The sequence below is a fragment of the Botryllus schlosseri genome, chromosome 1 (assembly GCF_051294905.1).
Source record: "Botryllus schlosseri isolate E-star chromosome 1, Bs_hap1, whole genome shotgun sequence".
In the NCBI taxonomy this organism is placed as follows: Eukaryota; Metazoa; Chordata; class Ascidiacea; order Stolidobranchia; family Styelidae; genus Botryllus; species Botryllus schlosseri.
In genome coordinates this window covers 15,567,200-15,593,568 of record NC_137236.1, presented here as the reverse complement: position 1 = coordinate 15,593,568, position 26,369 = coordinate 15,567,200, and the positions used below count along the sequence as shown (strand labels likewise).

At 39.9% G+C, this 26,369-nt stretch overlaps 2 protein-coding genes across 3 annotated transcripts; both read right to left on the bottom strand.

Annotated features, from left to right (window-relative positions):
- Positions 1–5: 5 nt before the first annotated feature.
- Positions 6–25,844, bottom strand: LOC145443251 (uncharacterized). Of its 2 annotated transcripts, none has more exons than XM_080321251.1 (22): positions 25,145–25,844; positions 24,563–24,680; positions 23,772–23,878; positions 23,183–23,326; positions 21,016–21,112; positions 19,476–19,507; positions 19,295–19,403; positions 17,704–17,813; positions 17,112–17,255; positions 15,269–15,347; positions 14,303–14,334; positions 14,123–14,231; positions 12,944–13,053; positions 12,678–12,821; positions 11,644–11,806; positions 10,294–10,325; positions 10,111–10,219; positions 9,319–9,411; positions 8,667–8,785; positions 8,236–8,379; positions 1,461–1,569; positions 6–792 (listed from the first exon to the last, which is right to left on the bottom strand). In XM_080321251.1, exons 1-22 carry the CDS (start codon positions 25,452–25,454, stop codon positions 732–734), a joined length of 2,475 nt encoding a protein of 824 aa, XP_080177377.1. In that variant the 5' UTR covers positions 25,455–25,844; the 3' UTR covers positions 6–731. The 2 variants fall into 2 exon arrangements, with proteins under 2 accessions (XP_080177377.1, XP_080177369.1); XM_080321243.1 differs by having other exon boundaries at positions 23,772–23,881; positions 25,145–25,843.
- LOC145443266 (uncharacterized) lies at positions 3,556–6,759 on the bottom strand. Its single transcript, XM_080321263.1, has 6 exons — positions 6,556–6,759; positions 5,834–5,883; positions 4,912–5,008; positions 4,328–4,389; positions 4,195–4,272; positions 3,556–4,133 (listed from the first exon to the last, which is right to left on the bottom strand). Exons 1-6 carry the CDS (start codon positions 6,732–6,734, stop codon positions 4,000–4,002), a joined length of 600 nt encoding a protein of 199 aa, XP_080177389.1. The 5' UTR covers positions 6,735–6,759; the 3' UTR covers positions 3,556–3,999.
- Positions 25,845–26,369: the final 525 nt, after the last annotated feature.

Here is a 26,369-nt window from a genome sequence, read left to right as displayed (position 1 = left end):
TGCCGTGACAAGGAACACTCTACGAGTCAAATCAAGAAGTTGACCTGAGCATCTATTCAAAAAGCATGATTGAAAATGCTTGTTTGAAGAGTATGACTTAGATGTCGCACTCGCTCCCTTGTGTATATCTAGTGGTGTTTATGTGTCTACTGTAACCTGTTCCACATACGTTGTATCATGTATTAGTTGCATATTGACGTTATACCATATAATCCTTGAAGTCTTACTATTTATTCATTTATTTTTATGGTAATGAGCCTAGCGCGGAACGTTTTGCAATCGTTAAAATCATTGACACACGTATTTGTCCTTACATTATCAGAAATTTATCGTTTGCTTTCTCCATCCATACCTCTATAGCGATGGGAGTGTATTTTGCCGTTCTGTACATTTTTGTATACTATATGTTATTTCTATACTAGTGTGTGTTTCATATCGCAAACCCTGAATTCCTCACTGGTTGTTGTTCTAACATCAAAACATCGCTAGGCAGATCAAGCAGTTGAGTTTTACATCAACCTAGCTACATTATGTCACGTAGAGAGAGTGATGACACTTTCATAATATTGCATCACCCTGGGAATATCAATAAGCCTTGCTAATGTTGCATGGCATTCATTGGTTGCAGGCGATTAGGCGAATTGTGTATGTTGAGGTAGCGCAACGTTTGTAGAGAGGTACGCAGGGGAGTTTAATCATATTATATTGGTTTTAGTTTTCCACCAATCAGTTCATGACTTACCTGGGAGCTCTTCCACAATACGACTCGGCTTCTGAACTTTTGACAGAGTCCTGGAAAATAGATGCTGTCTTTAAAATGGATGAGACTAGCGATTAAGTAATAGGAGAGAAATGTTTCTGAGGCACTGACTCTGACTTAACATAGGGTAAATGTGTTGCGTAACAAAGCCCATTATGATGCAGTGAAATTTGCCTGAGATCGCCATCCCGTATGTAGAATCTAAGTTAGCGGTGCCAATTCTTACTGAAATTCACGGCTAGGAAAGATTTTGTCCGGGTGTAACATAACACGCGCCTCAAAAATCATGATTGTGACCACATCACAAGGTTCCGATAAACAAGTCAACTCTACTCGTATAGTTTTGACTCGAGTCATTTTCAATTCATCGCTGTGTCAAGTCTGAGTCCTAGTCACGGAGCAAATGATCGGAGCCATAGTGATCACAGTTCCTTATCGAGTTCAAGTCAGGTTCAGCCCAGTTTTTCGAAGCCATTGAAGCTTGGTGGATATTGAATGTGTCGATAGATGAAGCTTGAATAAAGCCATATAGAAAGTCTCGGGTCATACGACTTGATCAAAGTTAATACACAAAGTGACTCAAGTGGGGTTAAGTCATTATCCATGTAATAGAAAATGAATTAAGTAAAGTCGAAGAAAAATTTCAACTACAGTCATTACAGCCCAGGGCCAAACTTATTTACCAAGCGCGCAACCTCACCTGGACGACTTGGGCTTCGATTTGGATTTCGGGTTCGATTTGGACTTTGGCTTCGATTTGGAGTTCGCCATCCCAGCGGGTGTTGTGTCTTGCTCCCGTGATCTGTCATCTGTCGTAGATTTTGCAACTGAATTTTGGTGACCAATATTTCCAATACTATATGTCGCGACATTTTGCAGGAAGGTATCAAGGACATTCCTCTTGCACGGAGAAATTCAGTGCCAGACCGCCTTCGCATTACTTACACGGTACAATCATAGTAGCTATTGTGATGGATGAAGCACCCATGCTGGCATAGTAGCTTGTAGCCTGCGAACAACTGCTGGTTTTGATCACAAACAGAACAGCAGTGAAGGAAAAGAGACTGTTAACACATGCCCTCACCTATTCAAGAAAAAGAGGAAGTTTGCTTCAGATCAAGCCAGAGAAAATATACAAGGGAATGAATTGGAGAAATATTTTTCAGCTCAGCGTGAGAGCATGGGATGGGATGTTTTGAGTTAGAGGTAAAGAGAAATCGTTTTGATCATCCTAAGGCTGCTGCTCGAGAACTCGTGGGTGTGGTTGGAATATCATCTCCATTGGTAAGAGTTTTCAGCGGTGAATGCAAGAGAACCTCATAGTGAGAGAGAGAGAAAGAGAGAGAGTTTTATAGAGCAAGCCAAACTTGGTGTACAGACGTTTATCATTCCCATCTGATTTGATATGAGCTGAACTCGAATTTTGCTGTTAATTCTTTTTCATTCAGAATTTCATTCATTTTTTGCGAATTCACTGATTCTGATTCTAATCCGATTTGATAAAAAAATTGTGTATCTATAATTCTAATCTAATTACCAAAATCTGTGTAGCTTACACTACTATAATTTCTAAAAATGGTGCAATTCAAATTATAGACTGTGTAGCTCGAATTCTAATACTAATCTAATTTGTAAAAAATTGCGTTATTCAAATTCGAATCAAACTTCGAAAAACTATACTTCTTATGACGAGCGGAACTAATACTTCCGCCGTAATAATGAGTCAGTGGCGTTTGAAAACAGACGTTTGTGCTATCGCTAACGTGGTATATTAATTCCTTCTTGTTCACGAATATTCAGTTTATGTCATAGTCCTTGAACAAACAAAAAGTAATCGTTCTTTCACAAAAAAAAATCGATTAGATATGGGAAGTAGTCGATTACGATTACGATTACTTCGGATTTTTTGCGAATGTAATCGATTGCGATTACGATTACTTCAAAATGCCGTAATCGTCGTAATCGATTACAATTACTAATCGCGATTACCCCATGCCTGGTGTGGACACAGCGCGAGTGAACGGCTCACTGCATTTGGGTTATGTCATACTTTCCATTTGACCAAAGGCAACTTTACGGACATTTTTGACTGGATTGGCGAGCGCAAATTTCGATAAAACGGGTGTTAATGGAAAGCTGCTGCTGTACTGATTACGAAAATATAAATTTTATTCTGTTCATGGTCCTGGAACCCCCTAAAATCAGCCTAGTAATTTGCATTGTGATCGAGTTTTGGCATTGTGACGATGGGCATAGGGCATAGAAATTGCAGGTTTTATTATTTAGGTGACATGAGTTTTATCCTCTGTGCGATTGCACAGGACGTTGCGTTTTAATTTGAGCTGGTGGTCGAGGTAGTCAAGGAAGTATTCAAGTACTATGGGAAGTCGTGTTAGCCTGAAAACATTGAAGATATTTAGTTTTCCAAGTCTGGTTCCAGAAGCAATTTGGCTGTTCACCAGAACATTCTAATACTTACCTTCATATCCATATTCAAGTGCCGAGCGGCGCTTTGGCGCCGGCCCGCTCCTATCCGATGAAGACGAGACGGGTCTTTTCCCGCGTCTAATCTCTTGCCCGGAAGAGCTACTTGTTGGCAATCCTGGACTGCGGTTACTGGAATCTGAATAGGGTATTAATTCTGATGATTCGAGTCGAGTAATGAAATTATACGATCCTTGTCACTAAGAGTGAATTTAACAACGAGAATTATAGGTTTGATAGTAGAGTGAAATCCTTGAAACCTCGGTAGTTCGTAACACAACGTACGACACACGTCATATAAATCCCCGCAAGTAGTGGAAACGACACTTCTTTGAAGTCACGATCAACCCACAGCATTATCACCAAGCTTGAACAAATTACCGGTACCAATCTTTGGAACAATCCCGATTTTCGGACTTTGATGGTTATTATGAGCCCGATTTTACTGTGTCTTTTCAAAATATGTACAACTCAAGCTTTTCAGTACGGTTTGATTAAATTTTAGCGCACGAGTCGCCAGCTATAGGACTATCAATAATACCATATACCATATCAAAATAAGACAAGTAACATACCGGTAAGGAAATTTGAATTGGAGGCAGTGATTTCGGAATATATCTTATATAAACTTGATTCATTTACAATACTGCTTCTTAAACTTGGCGGGATTTTGATTTTAATAGGTTGGTAACACTTGATGTTCGATTTGGATGGCATTAGGCCACACCGGAGAAAGATCATAAAGCTGTATCCCATTATACTACAAATAATTTTTCGATCATGATGTTTAAAACCCGAAAAATGATAGCACCTTCACAGGCAGCTTCGCTTGCTTTTCTCTTGTATGTCGTCTTCATTGGAACTGTGTCAGACAAGGGTCCAGCATTGCCTGCTCAGTACAAATAATTTTACGATCAGAATGTTTAAAACCCTGGGAAAAATGACAGCACCTTCACGGCCAGCGTTGCGAGCATTTCTCTTGTAAGTCCTCCTGGCTGTAACTGTACCAGCCAGTCGTGCGGGATCATCTAAGAAAAGAGATACATAAATGCAACCATTTCAAACTGCAACGTGTCGGCATACCTCGATACGTGATCTTTGTAATTCCGATCACTTTCTTAAAGCCGGCCTCATCGAAGTCAGAGCTGCAACAACACAAAAACATAGGAGTGGTGAACTACTAATAAATAATAACTTCTAATAAATCTTTTTAAATTATACTTGCTACTGGATATCATTGTTAGATTGGCTGCAAAAAACGCTGCACATCAGCTTGGGCTGAATTCCAACCATAAGTCATTGTAACGATAGCATGCCATCGTTATTTAGAAATACCAAGCCATGCGTGTAATCCAGATGTAAGCCATGCTATTGGTCTGCTGTTTTTCTTATCTAAATTGGCATATTTAGTAGTTAATATCAATGATATTAGTGTAGGATTGTTGCCGGAATAAATTGGTAAGATTTACATTGTTAGATAGGATAGGTTTTCAAGTCTTAAACAGCCCCATCCATGCTATCCCGGTAATTCTGAGCGCCAAGAGGGAAAAGTCATGAATACGAGCGTGACTAATCAGGTCTTTGGTCTGACCCGGCCAGGGATTGAACCCACGACCTACCGATCAACAAGCCGGACGCTCCACCATTACGGTGAGAAATCCACTTACGAATATCGGAAGGTGTATTGAACGCCTGGTTCGACTGGCAGCTTTATCCTCGGACTACGACGACGTCCGGCTGCAGTGTCTACGGGCAGGATCGGAACTGACAACAAAAAGAAGATGAATTCACTAGAGGTATGGACCTAATTATTCCCGTATGGACACACAGTTTCGATTATACCAGTGCCGGGACAAAGAGCACTCTACGAGTCAAATACATAAATTGACCTGAACATCTATTCTGAAAGCATGGTCGAAAATACTTGTTCGAAGAGTATGACTTAGATGTCGCACTCGCTCCCTTGTGCATATCTAGTGGTTTTTATGTGTCTACTGTAACCAGTTCCACATACGTTGTATCGTGTATTAGTTACATAATGACGTTATACCATATAATCCTTGAAGTCGTCCTATTTATTCATTTATTTTTATGGTAATGAGCCAAGCACGGAACGTTTCGAAACCGTTAAAATCATCAACACACGTATTTGTCCTTACATTATCAGAAATTATCGTTTGCTTTTTCCATCTATACCTCAATAGTGGTGGGAGTGTATTTTGGCATTCTGTACATTTTTATATAAGCTACTATATGTAATTTCTATACTAGTGTGTGTTTCATACCGCAAACCCCTGAATTCTCCACTGGTTGTTGTTCCAACATCAAAACATCGCTAAGCAGATCAAGCAGTTGAGTTTTACATCAACCTAGCATCATTAGGTGTCGTAGAGAGAGTGATGACACTTTCATAATATTGCATCACTCTGTGAATATCAATTAGCCTTGCTAATGTTGCGTGGCATTCATTGGTTGCAGGCGATTAGGCGAATTGTGAATGTTGAGGTAGTGCAACGTTTGTAGAGAGGTACGCAGGGTTCAATCGTATTTTATTGGTTTTAGTCTTCCACCAATCAGTTCATGGCTTACCTGGGAGCTCTTCCACAATACGATTCGGCTTCTGAACTTTTGACAGACTCCTGGAAAATATATGATGTCGTTAAAATGGATGAGACTGGCGATATTAAAAGTAATAGGGGAGAAATATTACTGGGGCACTGACTCTGACTTAACATAGGGTAAATGTGTTGCGTAACAAAGCCCATTATGATGCAGCCAAATTGGCCTGAGATCACCATCCCGTATGTTGAATCCAAGTTAGTTGTGCAAATTCTCACCGAAATTCACGACTAGGAAAGATTTTGTCCAGGTGTAACATACCACTCCGTCAAAAAACATGGTTGTAACCACATCACAAGGTTCCGAGAAACAAGTCAATTCTACTCGTATAGTTTTGAGTCGAGTCATTTTCAATTCATCGCTGTGTCAAGTCTGAATCCTAGTCACGGAGCAAATGATCCGATCCATTGTGATCACAGTTCCTTATCGAGTTCAAGTCAGGTTCAGCCCAGTTTTTCGAAGCCATTGAAGCTTGATTGATATTGAATGTGTCGATAGACGAGGCTTGAATGAAGCCATACAAAAAGTCTCTGTGGCATACGACTTGATAAAAGTTAATACACAAAGTAACTCATATCGAGTCAAGTCATTATCCATGTATAACAAAATGACTCGAGTAAAGTCAAAGAAAAATTGCAACTAGAGTCATTACAACCCAGGGCCAAACTTATTTACCGAGCGCACAACCTCACCTGGACGACTTAGGCTTTGACTTGGATTTCGGCTTTGATTTGGATTCCGGGTTCGATTTGGACTTTGGCTTCGATTTGGATTTCGGTTTCGATTTGGATTCCGGGTTCGATCCGGACTTTGGCTTCGATTTGGATTTCGGGTTCGATTTGGACTTTGGGTTCGAATTGGAGTTCGCCATCGCAGCGGGCGTTGTGTTTTGCTCCCGTGATGTCATCTGTCGTAGATTTTGCAACTGAATTTCGGTGTCCTATATTTCCAATAATATTACTATATGTCTGCGACATTTTGCAGGGCGTTATCAAGGATATTCGTCTCACGCGGAGAAATCCAGTGCCAAGCCGCCATCGCATTACTTACACTGTACAGGGCTGTTCAAAAATAACTTTTTATTCCCGATTCAAGCCGTTCACCTCTTAAATCGTCAGGTTGCAGTAGAAAACCTTGCTCACCAAATTTCACTCGATTCCAATCTGTAAAGGCATCCGCAGATCCAATTAAAATTTTTAATTTAATATGGAAAATTAAAAAAAAAAAATTTCCAAATTTTTCTGCCAACCCCATGAAATTGTTGAGCCGTCTTCAAAGACGTTGCAAAACAAATTTGAGTCAATTCCGACCAGTAGAAGCGGAGTTATGTGAGTTTTTCGTTGATAAATCACGGATTATCCACAAATCAAGGATAATCCGAGGATTGTTATCGAAAAACTCACATAACTCCGCTTCTACTGGTCGGAATTGACTCAAATTTGTTTTGCAACGTCTTTGAAGACGGCTCAACAATTTCATGGGGTTGGCAGAAAAATTTGGAATTTTTTTTTTTTTAATTTTCCATAATAAATTAAAAATTTTAATTGGATCTGCGGATGCCTTTACTGATTGGAATCGAGTGAAATTTGGTGAGCAAGGTTTTCTACTGCAACCTGACGATTTAAGAGGTGAACGGCTTGAATCGGGAAGAAAAAGTTATTTTTGAACAGCCCGTACAGGCAGTAGTTATTGTGCCGGATGAAATACCAATGCTGGCTTAATACCTTGTAGCCTGCAAGCAACTACTGGTTTCGATCACCAATAAAACAGCAGCGAAGAAAAAGAGACAGTTAACACGTGCCATCACCTATTCAAGAAAAAGAGGAAGATTGCTTCAGGTCTAGCCGGAGAAAACATACTAGGGGATGAAGTGGAAAGACACTTTGCAGCAGAACTTGAGAGCATGAGCTGTGATGTTTTGAGTTAAAGGAAAAGAGAGATAGTTTTGCTCATCGTAAGGCTGCTGCTCGATAACTCGTTGCTGCGACTGCAATATCATCCCGCCAGAAAGACTTTTCAGCCTAGTCTAAGAGAACTGTAAAGTGAGACAGAGAGAGAGAGAGAGAGGGAGTTTTAGTGAACGAGCTTGGTGTACAGACATTGATCATTTTCATGCTTGAATTGATATGAGCTCAACTTGAATTTTGCTGCTAATTCTTTCTCATTCGGACTTTCATTCAATTTTTGGGAATTCACTAATTCTGATTCTAATACAATCTGTAAAAATTGTGTATCTATATTTCTAATCTAATTTTTAAAAACTGTGTAGCTCTAATTCTAATCCAATTTGGAAAAACTGAAGGTTTTCTAGAGTTCTCCAAGTCTGGTCTCAGAAGCAATCTGGCTGTTGACCAGCGTAATCTAATACTGACCTTCATATCCAATTTCAGATAACGAAGGAAGCTTTGGCGCTGGCCCTTTCCTACCAGAGGATGGTGAGACGGGTCTTTTCCCGCGTCTACTCTCTTTCCCGGAAGAGCTACTTGTTGCCAATCCTGGACTGCGGTTACTGGAATCTGAATAGGTTATTAATTCCGATGAATTGACTCGAGTACTGAAATTACACAATCCTTGTTATTATGAGGTTGGTTTCCATGCATTGGCCAGATTTTAATATGTATTTTCGAAATAAGGACAACACTAGCTTTCGATTAAGTCCAGTTTTAATAAATTTTAGCGCACGGGTCGCCAGCTATAGGACTACATATAACGCTGATTCTGCCCTGCTCAGCAGTCAACCGCACGACTGGAGCTGCATATCTATCCGTAGGTTGGTAATCTATACTCCAACTGTGGGACTCACTTTCTGAAAGCTGTTGAGCAGTGTGTGTATTTGCCGAGGGAAGAGAGTCCAACCAGGACCGGATTCGTTTTGTCTTCTCGGCCTTCGACGGCGATGCGGACATGGCATTCCCGCTGCGACTAATGAAAAATTCAGTTACTGTAACACATATATTTCACAGCATATTTCATACTTTGAGGTGATGGAGACGAACATACCACAAAACAGGCACATAGCCAGATGAGAAAAAGGGGGGTGTTTTGAAGAAAGCGGGTGTTTTGAAGAAAGGACGTGTTTTGAACACTGGACGTTTTACATTCTATCTGATTTTTCGGGCTAAATATATGCACAAATGCCTCTACTGCAGGAATGAGATAATATCGCACATAATAACAACTCTACACTCATATACAACGCCCCGCAAATGGTGAAGCGGGATTTCGCATTTAAATTATTAGCGACCTCAACTTGATATCATATGACAGAGCCAGTTTCACGAATGTTGATGTATCCTTTCGGAATATGTTAAACCCGACGTTTCAATCATTTTTATTTCGGCCCGTAACACACTCACAGAACCCAGTTGTATTATGAAGATATATAACCACTAAAAAAATGTTCAATGCGGAATCCGTTACGAATTAGCTCAGTTGTTGAAATCACAACTGCCCACCTTTCTGATCTTCTGGCACTCGGGCCTGCCACTTCCTCCTGTTCCGTTGCCACCGCGGTTGACTCGGCAACGGGAGTGCGCGCTCTCTTTATGCTGTTTATTGATTACAGGTTAAAATCGAACCAACAAGATACGTAAAGGAAAATAATTTCCTCACTAGAACTCGAAACTACCGATGAACGGGGCTGGATGATTACGACAATCATCCGAGTAATCGATTCAGAATCGAGTAATAATTCTAAAGCTTGAAGCCGAGTAGAAAGAGTTGAATTCTCGGAGGGGAAATTTAAGCTCTAATTTCAGCCGATGGGGTCCACACGATGGGTTGGGAACCACTGTGTTAGAGTATATTTTGTAAAGTGGAAGTTTTATTTCTAAATTGAAAGCAGTGAATCACATTGTTAACACATGCTGCTAACTGGAAATTATTATTCGGGGCTTGCTAAGATAGCTACATATTTTATGATGACATTATTCATGTGTCTTCAACTCCTCATGCATGACGTCTATATCTTCTAATTTAGACAAATCATGTTCACTCTTTACCAAGTATAATTATATTAAAATACTTCTGAATCGTTTTTTTTCTCGTGCCAGGCATGATTTGCTTCATAAGAAAATCACACGTATATGATGTGTGAGCAATGTGGTTATGCAAGGCCGGACAAATTCATCCCGGTCTGCTTCAAACTTTGCACAAGTAGAATATGCCATTGTTGGGGTAGATTTTATACAGGCGTCAAATATCGCCGATACTAACTCCGGCAGAAATTTTTTTTAAAACTCTTTCACCTGGGAAGAAATTGCTTTTTTAGTTGGACCACATTTCCTGGTGGTAGGTTACCCATAGTATGCGAATCGACGACCGACGCCTCACTCGAAGTGGAGGAAATCTCGTCACCTGAAAAAAAATACACAAGTGCTATCCATCCGTCCGATATCAGAGAAAGGAAAGCAACTTCAAGTCATACATACCTTCCCCCTCGCTCTCCTTGTGTTCCTGGACCCTGTTTGTACAGTAGGCAGGTTAAAATCGATCTAATAACATGTAAAGACGCCTCACTGGTACTGTTGAAGTTTGATTATTTTTTGTCATTTGAATATGCTTTTAGAAGTGCATAATTTCAATGACCCAACAAAAATATATTCATACAACCAATTTTATTTCACTCAATGCATTTCCCATGATTCTCATCAGGACCAAATGTCAGGCTGTTCTTACACCTGCGACCGACCAAAAATGACTTGTAGCATTTTTCGAAAACGGATTTAGTTACTGCACCACGCATATATTTCGCAGCATTCTTCGCAAGCACATTTCATACTTTGAGGTGATGCAAATGAACATACTACAAATCAGCTTTCCTCTTATTAAATTATAAGTGTGAGAAGCAATTATCGAACAGAGAGTACCGTAATTTTCCATGTATAATGCGCAAAATTTTACAAATGTTTTGTCGTAAGATCGGAAGGGTGCATGTTATGCATGGGTACAACAAGCCTTGAAAAAAATATCCCCTGAAATCACACCTGTTTGTTTTAACCACGCATCACATTCAGCCAACGTGCCCAGTAATTCGCAGGGTTTGGCTGCTATCTACTATTGTTTCACAGAGACAATGCTGTCAAGTGTATAATGATTAGCGATTGTTTTGTCATGATTGTTCAACAGTGACATCGCAAACAGAATGACATATACGAATGCTAAAACTTAATTATTCTCGTACTGCGAATGCAGGCAGTGTACTATACGTGGGTACAGGCTTTTTCCAGAATTTACATCCCATGGAAAATTACAGTAATTCTAATTCTAGTTCCAGTTGCGGATATTGAAAAGTTGGTAGCTTGTCAGAATGTAAGATCGCCATCCAGCATGTCAAATCTACATCAGCGGTTTCAATTCTTACCAAAATTGACGGACAGGACAGATTTTGTAAAATTTCACCTGCCTCGGTAAAAGTTGTAACCTCCTCACAAGGTTCCGAGAAAAAAGTCAATTTTACTCATATAATATGACTCGAGTCAGGTTGAGTCATTTTCAATTCATCACTGTGTCAAGTCTGAGTCCGAGTCATGGGGCAAAGGATCCAAGCCATAGTGTTCGCAGTTCATTATCGAGTTCAAATCAGTTTCAAATCAACACACAAGACTCAAGTCAAGCCATATAGAATGTCTCGGGTCATATGACTTGGTCGATTTTAATACAATGACTCGTCGAGTTCCGTGATTTTCCATGTATAACAAAATTAGAGTCCAGTCGAACAAAAATTGCAACTCGAGTCATTACAACCAAGAGGAAAACATATTTACCAAGCGTAACCTCACCTGAACGACTTGGGCGTCGATTTGTCCTTGGGCGTTGACTGGAACTTTGGTGGCGACTTGAGCCTTGTCGGCGACTTGGACTTCGCAGTCAACTTTGACTTGGGCGTCGACTTTGACTTGGCCTTCACAGCAGATCTTGTAGTTGGCCCCCGTGATCTGTCATCTGTCGTTGATTTTGCAACTGAATTTCGGTGTCCAATATTTTCAATACTATATGTGCGCAACATTTAGCAGGATGTTCACAAGAACATTCCTTTCGTGCGGGGAAATTCAGAGTCAAGCCGCAATCGCATTAGTTACAACGTACAGTCATAGTAGTTATTGTGACAAATAAAATACGTATGCTGGTCTAGTAGTTTTGAACTTGCCAACATCTTCTATTTTCCATCAAAACAGGACGGCAGCGAAGAAAATACTTAGTTAACATAGGCTAGTTCAGACCTACCGAAAGAAAACATATTGGGGGATGAAGTGGAATGATATTTCGCAGCAGAGAGTGAGAGCATGGGCTGTGATGTTTTTAGTTACTGGAAAAGAGAAATCGTTTTGCTCATCCCAGGGCCGCTCCTCGAAAACTCGTATGCATGACTACAACATCACCTCCATTGGAAAGTGTTTTCAGCCATGCAAGAGAACAGCATAGGGATAAAGAGAAAGATAGTTTTGTTGAACGAGCCAAGCTTGGTTTACAGACATTAATCATTCTTGTGCTTGATTTGATATGAACGAACTACACTTGAAGTTTGCTGCATATACTTTCTCATTCACAATTTCACGTAATTTTTGAGAATTCACTAATTCTAATACCAATCTAATATGGAAAAACTGTGTAGCTCCATTCTAATTCTAACCCAATCTGTGAAATATTGTGCAATTCTAATTCTAATCTAATTTAAAAACACTGTGTAGCTCTAATTCTAATAAAATTCATGCAATTCTAATTCTGATCCAATTTGGTAAAACTGGAGTTTCTAGTTTTCCAAGTCTGGTCTCAGAAGCCATTTGGCTGTTGACCAGCGAAATCTTATACTGACCTTCATATCCATATTCAGGTGCCGAGGTACGCTTTGGCGGAGGTCCGCTTCCATCAGAGGATGGCGAGACGGGCCTTTTCCGGCGTCTAGTCCCTTGCCTGGCAGAGCCCCTTGGTCGAAATCCTGGAATGCGGTTACTGGAACCTGAACAGAGTATTATTGCTGATGATTCGAGTGCACTGTGCACACTATGCATGTGAGCGTTAGCACAGCAGTCGCATATTCATCCTTAGGTTGGTAATCTATATTTCAAGAGTTAGACTCACTTTTCGACAGCTGTTGAGCCGAGGGTTTTGCTGTCGAGGGAAAAGTGTCCAATAAAGTGCGCAGATGTTTTGTTTTCTCTTCCTCGGACAGTTCGGTCTCCTCACACCTGCTACTAACAAAAAATGACATATAGCAATTTTCGACAATGAATCAAGATTATGTAACACATATCATTTGCAGCATATATCACAAGCATTTACATACTTTGAGGTGATGTGACCGCAGTGGAAAAGATAGGTGGTGTATCAAAACAGGATGTTTTAAATTATATCGGATTTATTGGGCTAAATATATGCACAAATGCCTCTACTGCAGGAATCAGATAATCTCGCACATATCAACAACTCCACACTCATATACAAAGCCCCGCCAATGTCGAAGCGGGATTTCACATGATTTCGCATTTAAATTAATAGCTACCTCAACTTGATAACATACAACAGAACCCTTTTGACAAATGGTAATGTATCCCGTCATCAAGTATAGCATTAGCATCAAGTATAAAAACCCGCTTTGCACTCTGATCAATGTCAGACGCCGAATACATTGTCTGGACTGACCTAGACCGTTACGGTGTAAGCTAATATTCCTTGCAAGTCGTCGTCGAATTTATTGGCAAAGCGATGGCATATATTGATTTCATGGGATCATTATATTATTTGATTGCACCACTTGATACATTTGGCGTTATTTATAACGTCAATATGTATTTCAGCATTGTAGCATTTTGTGGCCCGACTCGTCTCTAGGCATCGTGTACAACTTATACATTTGTATACGCTATCACTTCAATGAAATGTTGGGTTGGAACTAGCAATATGACGTCATGAGGTTCACGTTCGCGTTCACACAGAACCTTTTAAAAAGGTTCACGCTCACACGAACCCGAACATTTCAGAGGTTCACACCATCCCTAGTCCCTACCAAGTGCAACAATTATATTCTGATATTTCTTAATGAGATTTTTCTCCTGCCAGTCATGAATTGCTACGATAGGAAATCACACTCACACGATGTGTGTGCAATGTAAATGCGGTATGCAAGATCGGACAATTTCACCCCGGTCTGTTTCAAACTTTGCACGAGTAGATTATGACATTGTTAGGATAGATTTTAGTTGGGGCGTCAAATATCGCCAATACAAACTCCAGCGGAAACTTTTTTAAAAACTTTTTCACCTGGGAAGAAATTGCTTTTTTAGTTGGATCACATTTCCTGGTAGTACGTTACCCATAGAATACGAGTCGTCGGCCGCCACCTCACACTCGCTGGAGGAAATCTCGTCACCTGAAAAAATACGCATGTTTTATCCATCGGCCTAATATCAAGAAGGGAGACCAACGTCAAGTCATACACACCTTCCCCCTCGCTTTCCTTGGTTTCCTGGACCCTGTTTGTAAATAGGGAGGTTAAAATCGAACTAATAACATGTAAAGACGGCTCACTGGCACTCGAAACTGCCAATAGACAGTGCTGGATGATGATGACAATGACATGAGTCATCGAACATGAATCGAGAAATTATTCTAACGATTCGAGTCAAGTATGACTTGATGATTATTTCAAGTACTCAAACTATACGCTCATTGCCAGCAAGAGTTAATTTGTCACGAGCCTTCTCAAGCTAGATTGGTCGTACTGAAACATACAAAACTAACGTTGGCGGAACAGAGATATCTGTGAAGTCCAAATGACTCAGCATTTTCACCAAGTGCAATTGAATAGGCGGTGAAACAATGAGCGGGAGGGCAGCTGAAATTCCAAGAATATTTGAAGCAATAAGTCTTCGTTTAGTAGAGTCCTACTAGTTTGTCATGGGGAGGTCGCCGTCGCCGTCCATCAACAATAAAGTTCATTTCACCAGAGTGTACACTGCTCGGGAGGCAGCGGCCAAGACAAGCTTCGCAGTATCCTAAATACATATTTATGATCCTAATAAATGATGACGGCGAATAATTATTATTTTTGATAATTAACCGACACTTTCTTATTATCAAATACCTATACATCGACTTATCCCCATGTATCAACAATGTAATTCACTGCTTTCAATTCAGAAATACAATGAATAAATCGCGGGATATACTTTGGATTTTCAACTCGGCCCGCCAAGCTATTTTCTGCTTTCATTTGACACGCGGGGAAAATGATTGCATACCCTTGCCATATTGAATGTCTCAAGTCATGTAACTTGGTCGTGTTAATACAAAAAGAGTTAGGTCATTTTCCATGCATAACAAATTGACTCGTCTCAAGTCAAAGAAAAATTGCAACTCGAGTCATTACAACCAAGGGAAAAACTGTTTTACTGAGCACAGCCTCACCTTGTTGACTTGGCCTTGGGTGTCGGCCTGGACTTGGCCTTCCCAGCAGGCTCTGCAGTTGGCTCCCGGGAACTGTGATCTGTCGTTGATTTTGCAACTAAATTTTGGTGTCAAATATTTCCAATACTACATAACCGCGATATTTTGCAGGACGCCGTACAGTCATAAAAGTTATTGACAAATCAAGTACCCATACTGGCATAGTAGCTTGTAGTCTGCAAACAACTTCTAGTTTTGATCACAAACAGAACAACACCGAAGAAAATATCATAGTTAACACTGGCTTTTTAACACATGCTCTCAACTACATCAAGAAAAAGAGGAAGATTGTTTAAGATCTGTTAAAAGAAAATATATTAGGGAATGAAGTGGAAAGATATTTCGCAGAAGAGCTTGAGAGCATGGAATGTGATGTTCATCATCATCGTCATTGGTTTATTAGCAATTTTATTAGTTCAATACACCACAAAAAATGCGATACAATGAACAGACAGGAAGTTACTGGAAAAGATGGAGCGGTTTGGTTATCCCGAGGCTGCTGCTCGACAACTCGTAGGTGTGCCTGCAACATCCTCTCGATCAAAATGAGTTTGTTTTCAGCCAAGGATGCACAAGAACTGTTCAGCGCGAAAGAGAGAGAGATAGTTTCAATAAGCGAGCCAAGTTTGGTCTACAGACGTTAAATTTTTTCTCATTCGGAATTTCATTCAATATTTGCGAATTAACTAATTCTAATCTAATTTGTAGAGCTTCTTGGAGGTACAGAACTTCAATATACATTTGAACAGTCCATCCATTTTGAAATGAACCCAAATATTTTCGGCTGACACTCGTCAGGGGTAATCGTCAGCAACTAGTTGAGTATCGGAAAGAGCGTTGTATATCAACAATCGTATCACAAAATATGACGTCACCTGCATGAAATTTCGAATGGGAGAGCGTTCAATGTACTATTTTTAGGTGGTACACGAACTCCTTTTGTTGACAGAGTTTTGGTTGGTGTATTTTGATAAAAGTCGACTCCAAGGCACACAAATGGAACTGTGAACGGCCCCTCCCAACGACGCGAAATCTGTCGTCTCGATAATTACTCGCACAAATCGGATTATTTAACAAATGTTTGCCGATAGCAGAATCAGATCATCGGGATCGTGACAGCGTCCGCAGGAACGCATAAACAAGCGTGTCCCAAGATTTATCAGAGCACATGTAACACGCTAGGTGAGAAGCTCACCCTTAACTCATCCGCCTAAACTTTATGCTGACCTATCGAAGGCCATTAATTCTGCCATCAGCAAACATCTGCTAGATAATCCAATTTGTGCGAATAATTATCGAGACGACAGATTTCGCGTCGTTGGAAGGGGATGTTCACACTTTTATTTGTGTGCCTTGGAGTCGACTTTTATCAAAATACACCAACCAAAACTCTGTCAACAAAAGGGGTTCGTGTACCACTCAAAAAATAGTACATTGAACGCTGTCCCATTCGAAATTTCATGCTGGTGACGTCATATTTTGTGATCAATTGTTGATATACAACGTTCTTTCCAATTCTCTACTAGTTGCTGACGATTACCCCTGACGAATGTCAGCTGAAAATATTCAGGTTCATTTCAATATGAATATACTATTCAATCTAATTTGGAAAAAATCGTGCAATAATAAATGTAATCTAATTTGGTAAAACTGTGTAGCTCTAATTCTAATTCAAATCTCATTCGAAAAACCGTATATCCCTAATTCGAATCCTAATATATCATTTAAAACGGAAGATTTTCTAGTTTTCCAAGTCTGGTCTCAGAAGCAATTTGGCTGTTGACCAGCAAAATCTCATACTGACCTTCATATCCATATTCAGGTGCCGAGGGTGGCTTTGGCGCAGCCCCGTTCCCACCAGATGATGGCGAGACGGGCCTTTTCCCGCTTTCAATATCTCGACTGGAAGAGCCCCTTGGTGGGGATCCTGGAATGCGGTTGCTGGAATCTGAATAGGGCATTAATTCTGATGATTCGAATCGAGTACTGAAATTATACCATCCTTGTCACTGAGACAGAATTTAGCAACAAAAATCATACTTTTCATAATATAGTGAAATCCTTGAAACCTATTTTGAGGTTGGTTTCAATGCTCTGACCAGATTCGGGTTCATTTCAATATGAATACACCATTCGATTGTATTTCGAAGTTCTGTACCTCCATGAAGCTCTTGAGATTTTAATATGTATTTTCGAAATAGGTGCAACACTAGCTATTGATTGAGTCAAGTTTGATTGAATTTTATCGCTCGTGTTCCCGGCTATAGGACTTCCCACAACGCTAAATTTGCCATGCTCATCGGTCAACTACACTGCGCATGTGCATGTGAGCATGATGACAGGAGCTGCATCTCTATCGTTAGGTTGGTTATCTATACTCCTACGGTTGGACTTACCTTTTGAAAGCTGTTGAACCGTGGGTTCTGCTGCCGAGGTAAGAGAGTCCAATAAGGTTTGCACATGTTTCGCTTTCTCTTCCTGGGACCGTTCGGTCTCCTCACACCTGCTACTAACAAAAATTGACATATAGCAATTTTCGAAAATGAATCAAAATCCACAAACACATATAATTTACAGCATATTTCGCAAGCATTTTCATACTTTGAGGTGATGGGAACGAAGGGGAAAAATAGGGTGCTTCAAAAACAGGATGTTTTAAATTATACCGGATTTATCGGGCTAAATCTATTCACAAATGCCTCTCCTGCAGGAATCAGATAATCTCGCACATATCAACAACTCTACACTCATGTACAAAGCCCCGCCAATGTCGAAGCGGGATTTCGCATCATTTCGCATTTAAATTAGTAGCGACCTCAACTTGATACCATACAACTGAACCCTTTTGACAAATGGTAATGTATCCCGTCAGAATATGTTATACCCAACCTTGGTAGGTTCTGCACTGTGAACCTTTTTCATATATTACAATTTTAGCTTCATTATAAGATCTTTGGTTGAAATTGATTGCATTTCAATTGCGGTCCACTCTATGCATGGCGCTGGTAGCGTAAAAAAAATCACCATCAAACGAGCATGCGCCTTGACAATCTCAAAATTTTCTGCTGTGAGATTGACCCGCCATCACACAACGTCAAAAGCAAAATACACTACATATAGGTAGTCGGCCAATGATGTTCATCCAACCAATTAACGAAATTGATATCGTTGTTTGATGTACAAAATCTAGCAGGCGTACATGGTCAATCTTGACTTCATATATATATTGTAATATAAAAACCAAATCCGTGTGATTGGGGTGTTGGCTACTACTGTGTAACTTGTGAATGGGGTAATATTAGCATCAAGTATAGAAACCCGCTTTGCACTCTGATCAATGAATGTCAGACGCCGAATACATTGTCTGGACTGACCTAGACCGTTACGGCGTAAGCTAATATTCCTTGCAAGTCGTCGTCGAATTTGTTGGCAAAGCGACGACAGATATTGATTTCATGGGATCATTATATTATTTGATTGCCCCAGTTGATACATTTGACGTTATTTAAAACGTCAATATGTATTTCAGCATTGTAGCATTTTGTGGCCCGACTCGTCGCTAGGCATCGAGTACAACTTATACATTTGTATACGCTATCACTTCACTGAAATGTTGGGTTGGAATCAGCAATATGACGTCATGAGGTTCACGTTCGCGTTCACACAGAACCTTTCAAAAAGGTTCACGACGCGAATCTGAACCTTTTAAAGGTTCACACCATCCCCATTCTCTACGAAGTACAACAATTTTATTCTAATATTTCTTACTGAGATTTTTCTCGTGCCAGGCAGGAATTGCTACGATAGGAAATCACATTTATACAATGTGTGTGCAATGTGAATACGGAATGCGAGATAGGACAATTTCATCCCGGTCTGTGTCAAACTTTCCGCAAGTAGAATATGCCATTGTTGGGATAGATTTTAGTTGGGCGTCAAATATCGGCGATAAAAACTCCAGCAGAAAATTTTTAAAAACTCTTTCACCTGGGAAGAAATTTCTTTTTTAGTTGACGCACGCATCCTGGTAGTAGGTTACCCATAGAATACGAGTCGTCGTTCGAGACCTCACTTTCGGTGGAGGAAATCTCATCACCTGAAAAAATACGCATGTTCTATCCATCCGCCCAAGATCATAGAAGGGAGACCAACGTCACGTCATACGCACCTTCGCCCTCGCATTCCTTGGATTCCTGGACCCTGTTTGTAAATAGGGAGGTTAAAATCGAACTAATAAAAATGTAAAGACGCTTCACTGGTACTCGAAACTGCCAATAGACAGCATTGGATAATGATGCCAATGACATGAGTCATCGAACATGAATCGAGAAATGAGTCCAACGTTTCAAGTAGGGCTGGGCATAATGATTCGAGTACTCGAATCTGAATCGAGTATTAATTGTAAAGATTCGAGTCGAGTAGTAAAAGACGAGTTTTTCGAGTACTGAAATTATGCGCTCCTCATACCTAAAAGTTAATTTACTATCGAGAATTATAGTTTTGATACCATTTTCCACTGAGGAAGCGTTGAAACCTCTATTGGCCGTGTCGCGGCATACGAGACATTGTACAAAGCTACGAACGTTACTGGAAATAACACATTTTAAAAGTTATCATCATCTAACAGCATTGTCAACAAGAGCATTGAAATCGGTATGGTCGAAAAAATACCAAAGAAACTTTAATTGACGGATACCAGGCATTATATTCTTTGTGGTGGGATAAAAGGTACATTTTTAAACTTTTACATAATATATTATGTTGTGACGTCATAATGAGTGATACTCGAATACTCGACTCGACGCGTTTTACGTGATTCAGAATCGAATCACTCAGGTACTCGGTTTTGCCCAGCCCTAGTTTCAAGCCACGTATGACTTGATGATTATTTCAAGGACCGAAACTATATGCTCATTGCCAGCAAGAGTTAATTTGTCACGAGCCTTCTCAAGCAAGATTGGTCGTATTGAAGCATACAAAACTAACGTTGGCGGAACAGAGACATCTGTGAAGTCCAAATGACTCGGCATTTTCACCAAGTGCAATTGAATAGGCGTTGAAACAATGAGCGGGAGGGCGGCTGAAATTCCAAGAATATTTGGAGCACTAAATCTTCATTTATTGGAGTCCTATTAGTTCGTCGTGGGGAGGTCGCCGTCCATCAACAATAAAGTCTATTTCACCAGGCTGTACACAGCTCGGGAGGCTGCGACCAAGACAAGCTCTGCAGTATCCTGAATACATTTTTATGATCCTAATAAAAAATTGTGTCCGTGAGTAAAAAAGAGATTTTAAAATGTATCATATTCACCATTGTTTGGAATGATGACAGCGAATTATTATTATTATTGATAATTAACCGACACTTTCTCATCGTCAAATACCAATACATCCACTGAGCTCCATGTATTAACAATGTAATTCACTGCTTTCAATTCAGAAATACAATTAATGAATCGCGGGATATACTCTTAAATTTATGACTCGGCCCGCCAAGCAATTTTCTGCTTTCATTTGACACGAGGGGAAAACAATTGCATAACCAAGCCATATTGAATGTCTCCGGTCATATGACTTGGTCAGGTTAATACACAAAGAGTTACGTCATTTTCCATGAATAACAAAATGACTCGAGTCAAGTCAGAGAAAAATTGCAACTCGAGTCACTACAACCAAGGGCAAAACTTTTTTACTGAGTACAACCTCACCTTGTTGACTTGGCCTTGGGTGTCGACTTGGACTTGGCCTTCCCAGCAGGTTTTGCAGTTGGCTCCCGTGAACTGTGATCTGTCGTTGATTCTGCAACTGAATTTTGGTATCAAATATTTCCAATACTACATGTCCGCGACATTTTGAAGGACGCAATAAACCGTACAGTCATAATAGTTATTGACAAATAAAATACCCACGCTGGCATAGTAGCTTGTAGCCTGCAAACAACTTCTAGTTTTGATCACAAACAGAACAGCACCGAAGAAAATATCATAGTTAACACAGGCTCTCAGCTACATCAAGAAAAAAGAGGAATATTGTTTCAAATCTGTCCAAAGAAAATATATTTGGGAATGAAGTGGAAAGATATTTCGCAGCAGAGCTTGAGAGCGTGGAATTTGATGTTTTGAGTTACTGGAAAAGAGAAATAATTTTGCTCATCCCAAGGCTGATGCTTGAGAACTCGTAGGTGTACCTGCAACATTATCTCCATCAAAGAGAGAACTGTATAGCGCGAAAGAGAGAGAGAGAGTTTCAATAAACAAGCCAAGTTTGGTGTACGGACGTTAAATTTTTTCTCATTCGGAATTTCAGTCAATATTTGCGAATTAACTAATTCTAATCTAATTTGTAGAGGTTCTTGGAGGTATAAAACTTCAATATACAGTTGAATAGTATATTCATATTGAGATGAACCTGGATATTTTCAGCTGACACTCGTCAGGGATAATCGTCAGCAACTAGTAGAGAATTGGAAAGAACGCTGTCTATCAACAATCGTATCACAAAATATGACGTCAGCAGCATGAAATTTTGAATGAGAGAGCGTTCAATGTACTATTTTAAGGTGGTACACAAACCCCTTTTGTTGACAGAGTTTTGGTTGGTGTATTTTGATAAAAGTCGACTCCAAGGCACACAAATGGAAATGTGAACGGCCCCTCTCAACGATACGAAATCTGTCGTCTGGATAATTATTCGCACAAATCGGATTATTTAGCAGATGTTTGCCGATGGCAGAATCAGATCATCAGGATCGTCACAGCGTCCGCAGGAACGCATAAACAAGTGTGTCCCCATATTTATCAGAGCACATGTAATACGCTAGGTGAAAAGCTCACCCTTAACTCATCCGCTTAAACTTGATGATGACCTATCAAAGGCCATTAATTCTGCGATCGGCAAACATCTGTTAGATAATCCGATTTGTGCGAATAATTATGGAGACGACAGATTTCGTGTCGTTGGAAGGGGCCGTTCACACTTTCGTTTGTGTGCCTCGGAGTCGACTTTTATCACTCTGTCAACAAAAGGAGTTCGTGTACCACCTAAAAATAGTACATTGAACGCTCTCTCATTCCAAATTTCATGCTGGTGACGTCGTATTTCGTGATACGATTGTTGATATACAACGTTCTTTCCAATTCTCTACTAGTTGCTGACGACTACCCCTGACGAGTGTCAGCCTACTATTCAATCTAATTTGTAGAAAATTGTGCAGGTGTAATTCTAATTCGGATGCAATTTGGAAAAAACTATGTAGCTCTAATTCTAGTACTAATCTAATTTGGAAACAATTGTGCAATAATAAATCTAATCTAATTTGGAAAAGCTGTGTAGCTCTAATTCTAATACTGATCTAATTCGAAAAACCGTATATCCCTAATTTTTTTTAACAGTTGGTTTGTGGTACAGAACTTGAAGACAGCTTTCAATACAATATCCATTGTTGTAAAATATTTATTCAACTCGAAGACTTTTCGGGGGCCTCTTTTCAAGAGTTTTAAGAGTTAGTGAGTTCTAATTCGTGTTTGTTATTGTTTGGTTTCAAAATGCTATGTTACTTGTATCGTACTCTTCAAGTTTGTTATTGTTGCCATCGTTACATTGCGGACTTCATGGTATGTAATTTCTGATTGTTGCGTCATACTTTGCCTTCCTGGTTTTGCTTTTCATTCTGTTAAAATCCCTTCAGTGTGCCGTTAGCTCTTGAAAAGAGGCACCCGAAAAGTCTTCGAGTTGAATAAATATTTTACTACAATGGATGTTGTATTGAAAGATATCCCTAATTCTAATCCATTTAGTAAAACTGATGATTTCCTAGTTTTCCAAGTCTGGTCTCAGATGCAATTTGGCTGTTGACCAGCGAAATCTAATACTGACCGTCATATCCATGCTCATGTGCCGAGGGAGGCTTTGGCGCAGCCCCGCTCCCACCAGATGATGGCGAGACGGGCCTTTTCCCGCTTTCAATACCTTGACTGGAAGAGCCCCTTGGTGGCGATCCTGGAATGCGGTTGCTGGAATCTGAATAGGGCATTACTTCTGATAATTGGAGTCGAGTACTGAAATTATACGATCCTTATCACTGAGACAGAATTTATCAACAAAAATCATACTTTTCATAATATAGTGAAATCCTTGAAACCTATTTTGAGGTTGGTTTCAATGCTCTGATCAGATTCGGGTTCGTTTCAATATGAATATAGGCTACTAAAATTGTATTTCGAAGTTCTGTACCTTCATGAAGCTCTTGAGATTTTAATATGCATTTACGAAATAGGTGCAACACTAGCTGTCGATTCAGTCAAGTTTGATTGAATTTTATCGCTCATGTTCCCAGCTATAGGACTACCAATAACGCTGAATTTGCAATGCTCATCGGTCAACTACACTGTGCATGTGAGCATGATGACAGGAGCTGCGTATCTATCCTTAGGTTGGTTATCTATACTCCTACAGTTAGACTTACCTTTTGAAAGCTGTTGAACCGTGGGTTCTGCCGCCGAGGTAAGAGAGTCCAATAAGGTGTGCACACGTTTCGTTTTCTCTTCCTGGGGCCGTTCGGTCTCCTCACACCTGCTACTAAGAGAAATGACTTGTGGCGATTTTCGAGATGAATTCAGTTACCGTAACACATATATATCACAGCATATTTCGCAAGCATGTTTCATAATTTGAGGTGATGTAAATAAACATATCACAACCAGGCGTGTATCCAACAGAGAAAAAAGGGGCCTTTCGCGAACAGGATGTTCTAAATTATATCGGATTTATCGGGCTAAATATAAGCACAAACGCTTCTACTGCGGAATCAGATAATCTCGCACACAATAAATACACTATCGGCATATATATAACCCAGTCAATGTTGTAGCGGGAGACGTTACAATTTCGCATTCAAATAAGAAGCAACCTTAACTTGATACCATACAACAGAAGCAGTTTCACAAATGGTAATCTATCCCGTAGCCCACCCACCGAACCCAGTAGAATTATCATTAAGATATAGCACCACTGTGGTTATCGTAGATAACAGCAGAAAGAGAAACACAGAGATAATTTGACCCTAATTACCAAATGCGAAGCAGCGCGATAAAGTTATAACACATAGATCTTGCCATTTTACGTTCAATTAAGAAAATGATTTTCGTTTCCGTATCAAATCAGGTTTCACAAATTAAAATGTTCAATGCGGAATCTGTTATGTATTTATAAAATTGACCATGAATTAGCTCGGCTGTTGGAATAACAACTGCCCACCTTGCTGATGTTCTGGTATTCGGGCCTGCCAAATCCTGCTGTTCTCTCACCGCCGCTGCAAAGGGGCTGTGTCCATCATCTCCACCGGAAAGAGTTTCCAGCAAAGGATGCAAGAGAGCTGTATAGTGGAAAAAAGAGAGAGAGTTTCATTAAACCAACCAAGCTTGGTGTGCAAGATGTTAATCAATTTCATGTTGATTTGCTATGGTTGCTGCGGTATTTCATTCATATTTGCGAATTAACTAATTCTAATGTAATTTGGAAAAATTGTGTAGCTGTAATTCTAATACTAATCTAATTTGAAGAAAAATGTATGTCTCTAATTCTAATTTAATTTAGCGAAAACAGTGTGACTCCAATTTCTAATACTTATCTAATTTGGAAAAAAATTGTATGATTCTAATTCTAATCTCATTTGGAAGAGCTGTGCGGCTCTAATTCTATTCCAATTCGAACAAAAAAGTGTCTATCTTTAATTCTAATTGTAATTCAAATCCATTTCGTGAAACTAAAGATTTTCTAGTTTTCCAAGTCTGGTCTCAGAAGCAATTTGGCTGTTGACCAGCGTAATCTTATACTGACCGTCAGATCCATGTTCAGGTGCCGAGGGAGGCGTTGGCACAGCCTCGCTCCCACCAGATGATGGCGAGACGGGCCTTTTCCCGCGTCTAATACCTTGCCTGGAACAACCCCTTCGCGGCGACCGTGGAATGCGGTTGCTGGAATCTGAATGGAGTATGTATTCTGATGATTCGAGTCGAGTAATGAAATTATACGATCCTTCACTAAGAGTGAGTTTATCAACGAGAATTATAGTTTTCATAATAAAGTGAAATCCTTGAAACCTCAGTAGTTCGTAACACAGCGTACGATACACGTCGTACAAATCCATGCAAGTAGTGAAAACGACATTTCTCTGAAGTCATGATCAACCCGCAGAATTATCACCGAAACTTGAACAAACTATCGGTACCAATCTTTGGAATGATCCTCATGTTCAGACTTTGAGAGCTTTTCAAGGTTGGTTTCAATCATTGGCCAGTGTTGGGATCAAGTCACTACCTTCGAGTCACGAGTCATTTCGAGTCATTGCACATTTTGACTCGAGTCAAGTCACTTGAATTTTGGAAGTGACTCGAGTCAAGTGTAGTCGAGTCAAGTCGAGTCACGAGTCAAGTCACAATTCAAGTCAAGTTGCCTTTTTCGAAGTATGAGGCATGCTTACGTCAATGCATTTTGCTAGCTGTCTGAAATACCGATTGAGTGGTCATTGATGCTGGATCTATGAACAAATATAGAGTGAAATAGAAACGCAAGAAGGTGCTTTATTACTCACATATACGCAGAAATGCTTAACTACGTAAGTAGAATTGCATACCCTCTGATTATTATAGTTACCAGCCAAAATAGAGAATAGAGAAATGAGTTGATTAGATGCAATACATTGCCCATTTACAAATTGATATGATACAATTCCAGTCTGCGTCGATGGTTGCTGGCTGTATAAATTATATTGGAATTCAATTTCAATAAAACAGGAGGCTTGGTTAAGTTAGGAACAGAGAACAGAAGTACACATTTGCTATTTAATTACTTTACTATACTAGTTTACGGCAACGTAAGCTGTAAGCTTCGATCACTTCGTTTGCGATCAATTTATTTGTGAGGGAACAATGGAGGCTCAGTAAAACGCACGATCATTGAATGATTGGTCGCTCTCATGGGTTACACCATCTTTTCGCGTATAATCCGAACGTATGAAAGATACAATGATTATCTCGTGCTACGTTTATCTCGTGCGCACCAG

Bases quoted from the DNA above. Each gene is read 5' to 3' on its own strand.
- LOC145443266 (XM_080321263.1), bottom strand. From the start codon at position 6,734: ATGGCGAACTCCAATTCGAACCCAAAGTCCAAATCGAACCCGAAATCC. The intron at 5,884-6,555 runs GTGAGGTTGTGC...TATATTTTCCAG, and splicing joins TCAAAGCCTAAGTCGTCCAG to GAGTCTGTCAAAAGTTCAGA. The intron at 5,009-5,833 runs GTAAGCCATGAA...TTTTGTTGTCAG, and splicing joins TATTGTGGAAGAGCTCCCAG to TTCCGATCCTGCCCGTAGAC.
- LOC145443251 (XM_080321243.1), bottom strand. From the start codon at position 25,454: ATGGATTTGTACGACGTGTATCGTACGCTGTGTTACGAACTACTGAGG. The intron at 19,404-19,475 runs GTGCGTATGACG...GTATTTTTTCAG, and splicing joins CAAGGAATGCGAGGGCGAAG to GTGATGAGATTTCCTCCACC. The intron at 14,232-14,302 runs GTGTGTATGACT...GTATTTTTTCAG, and splicing joins CAAGGAAAGCGAGGGGGAAG to GTGACGAGATTTCCTCCAGC.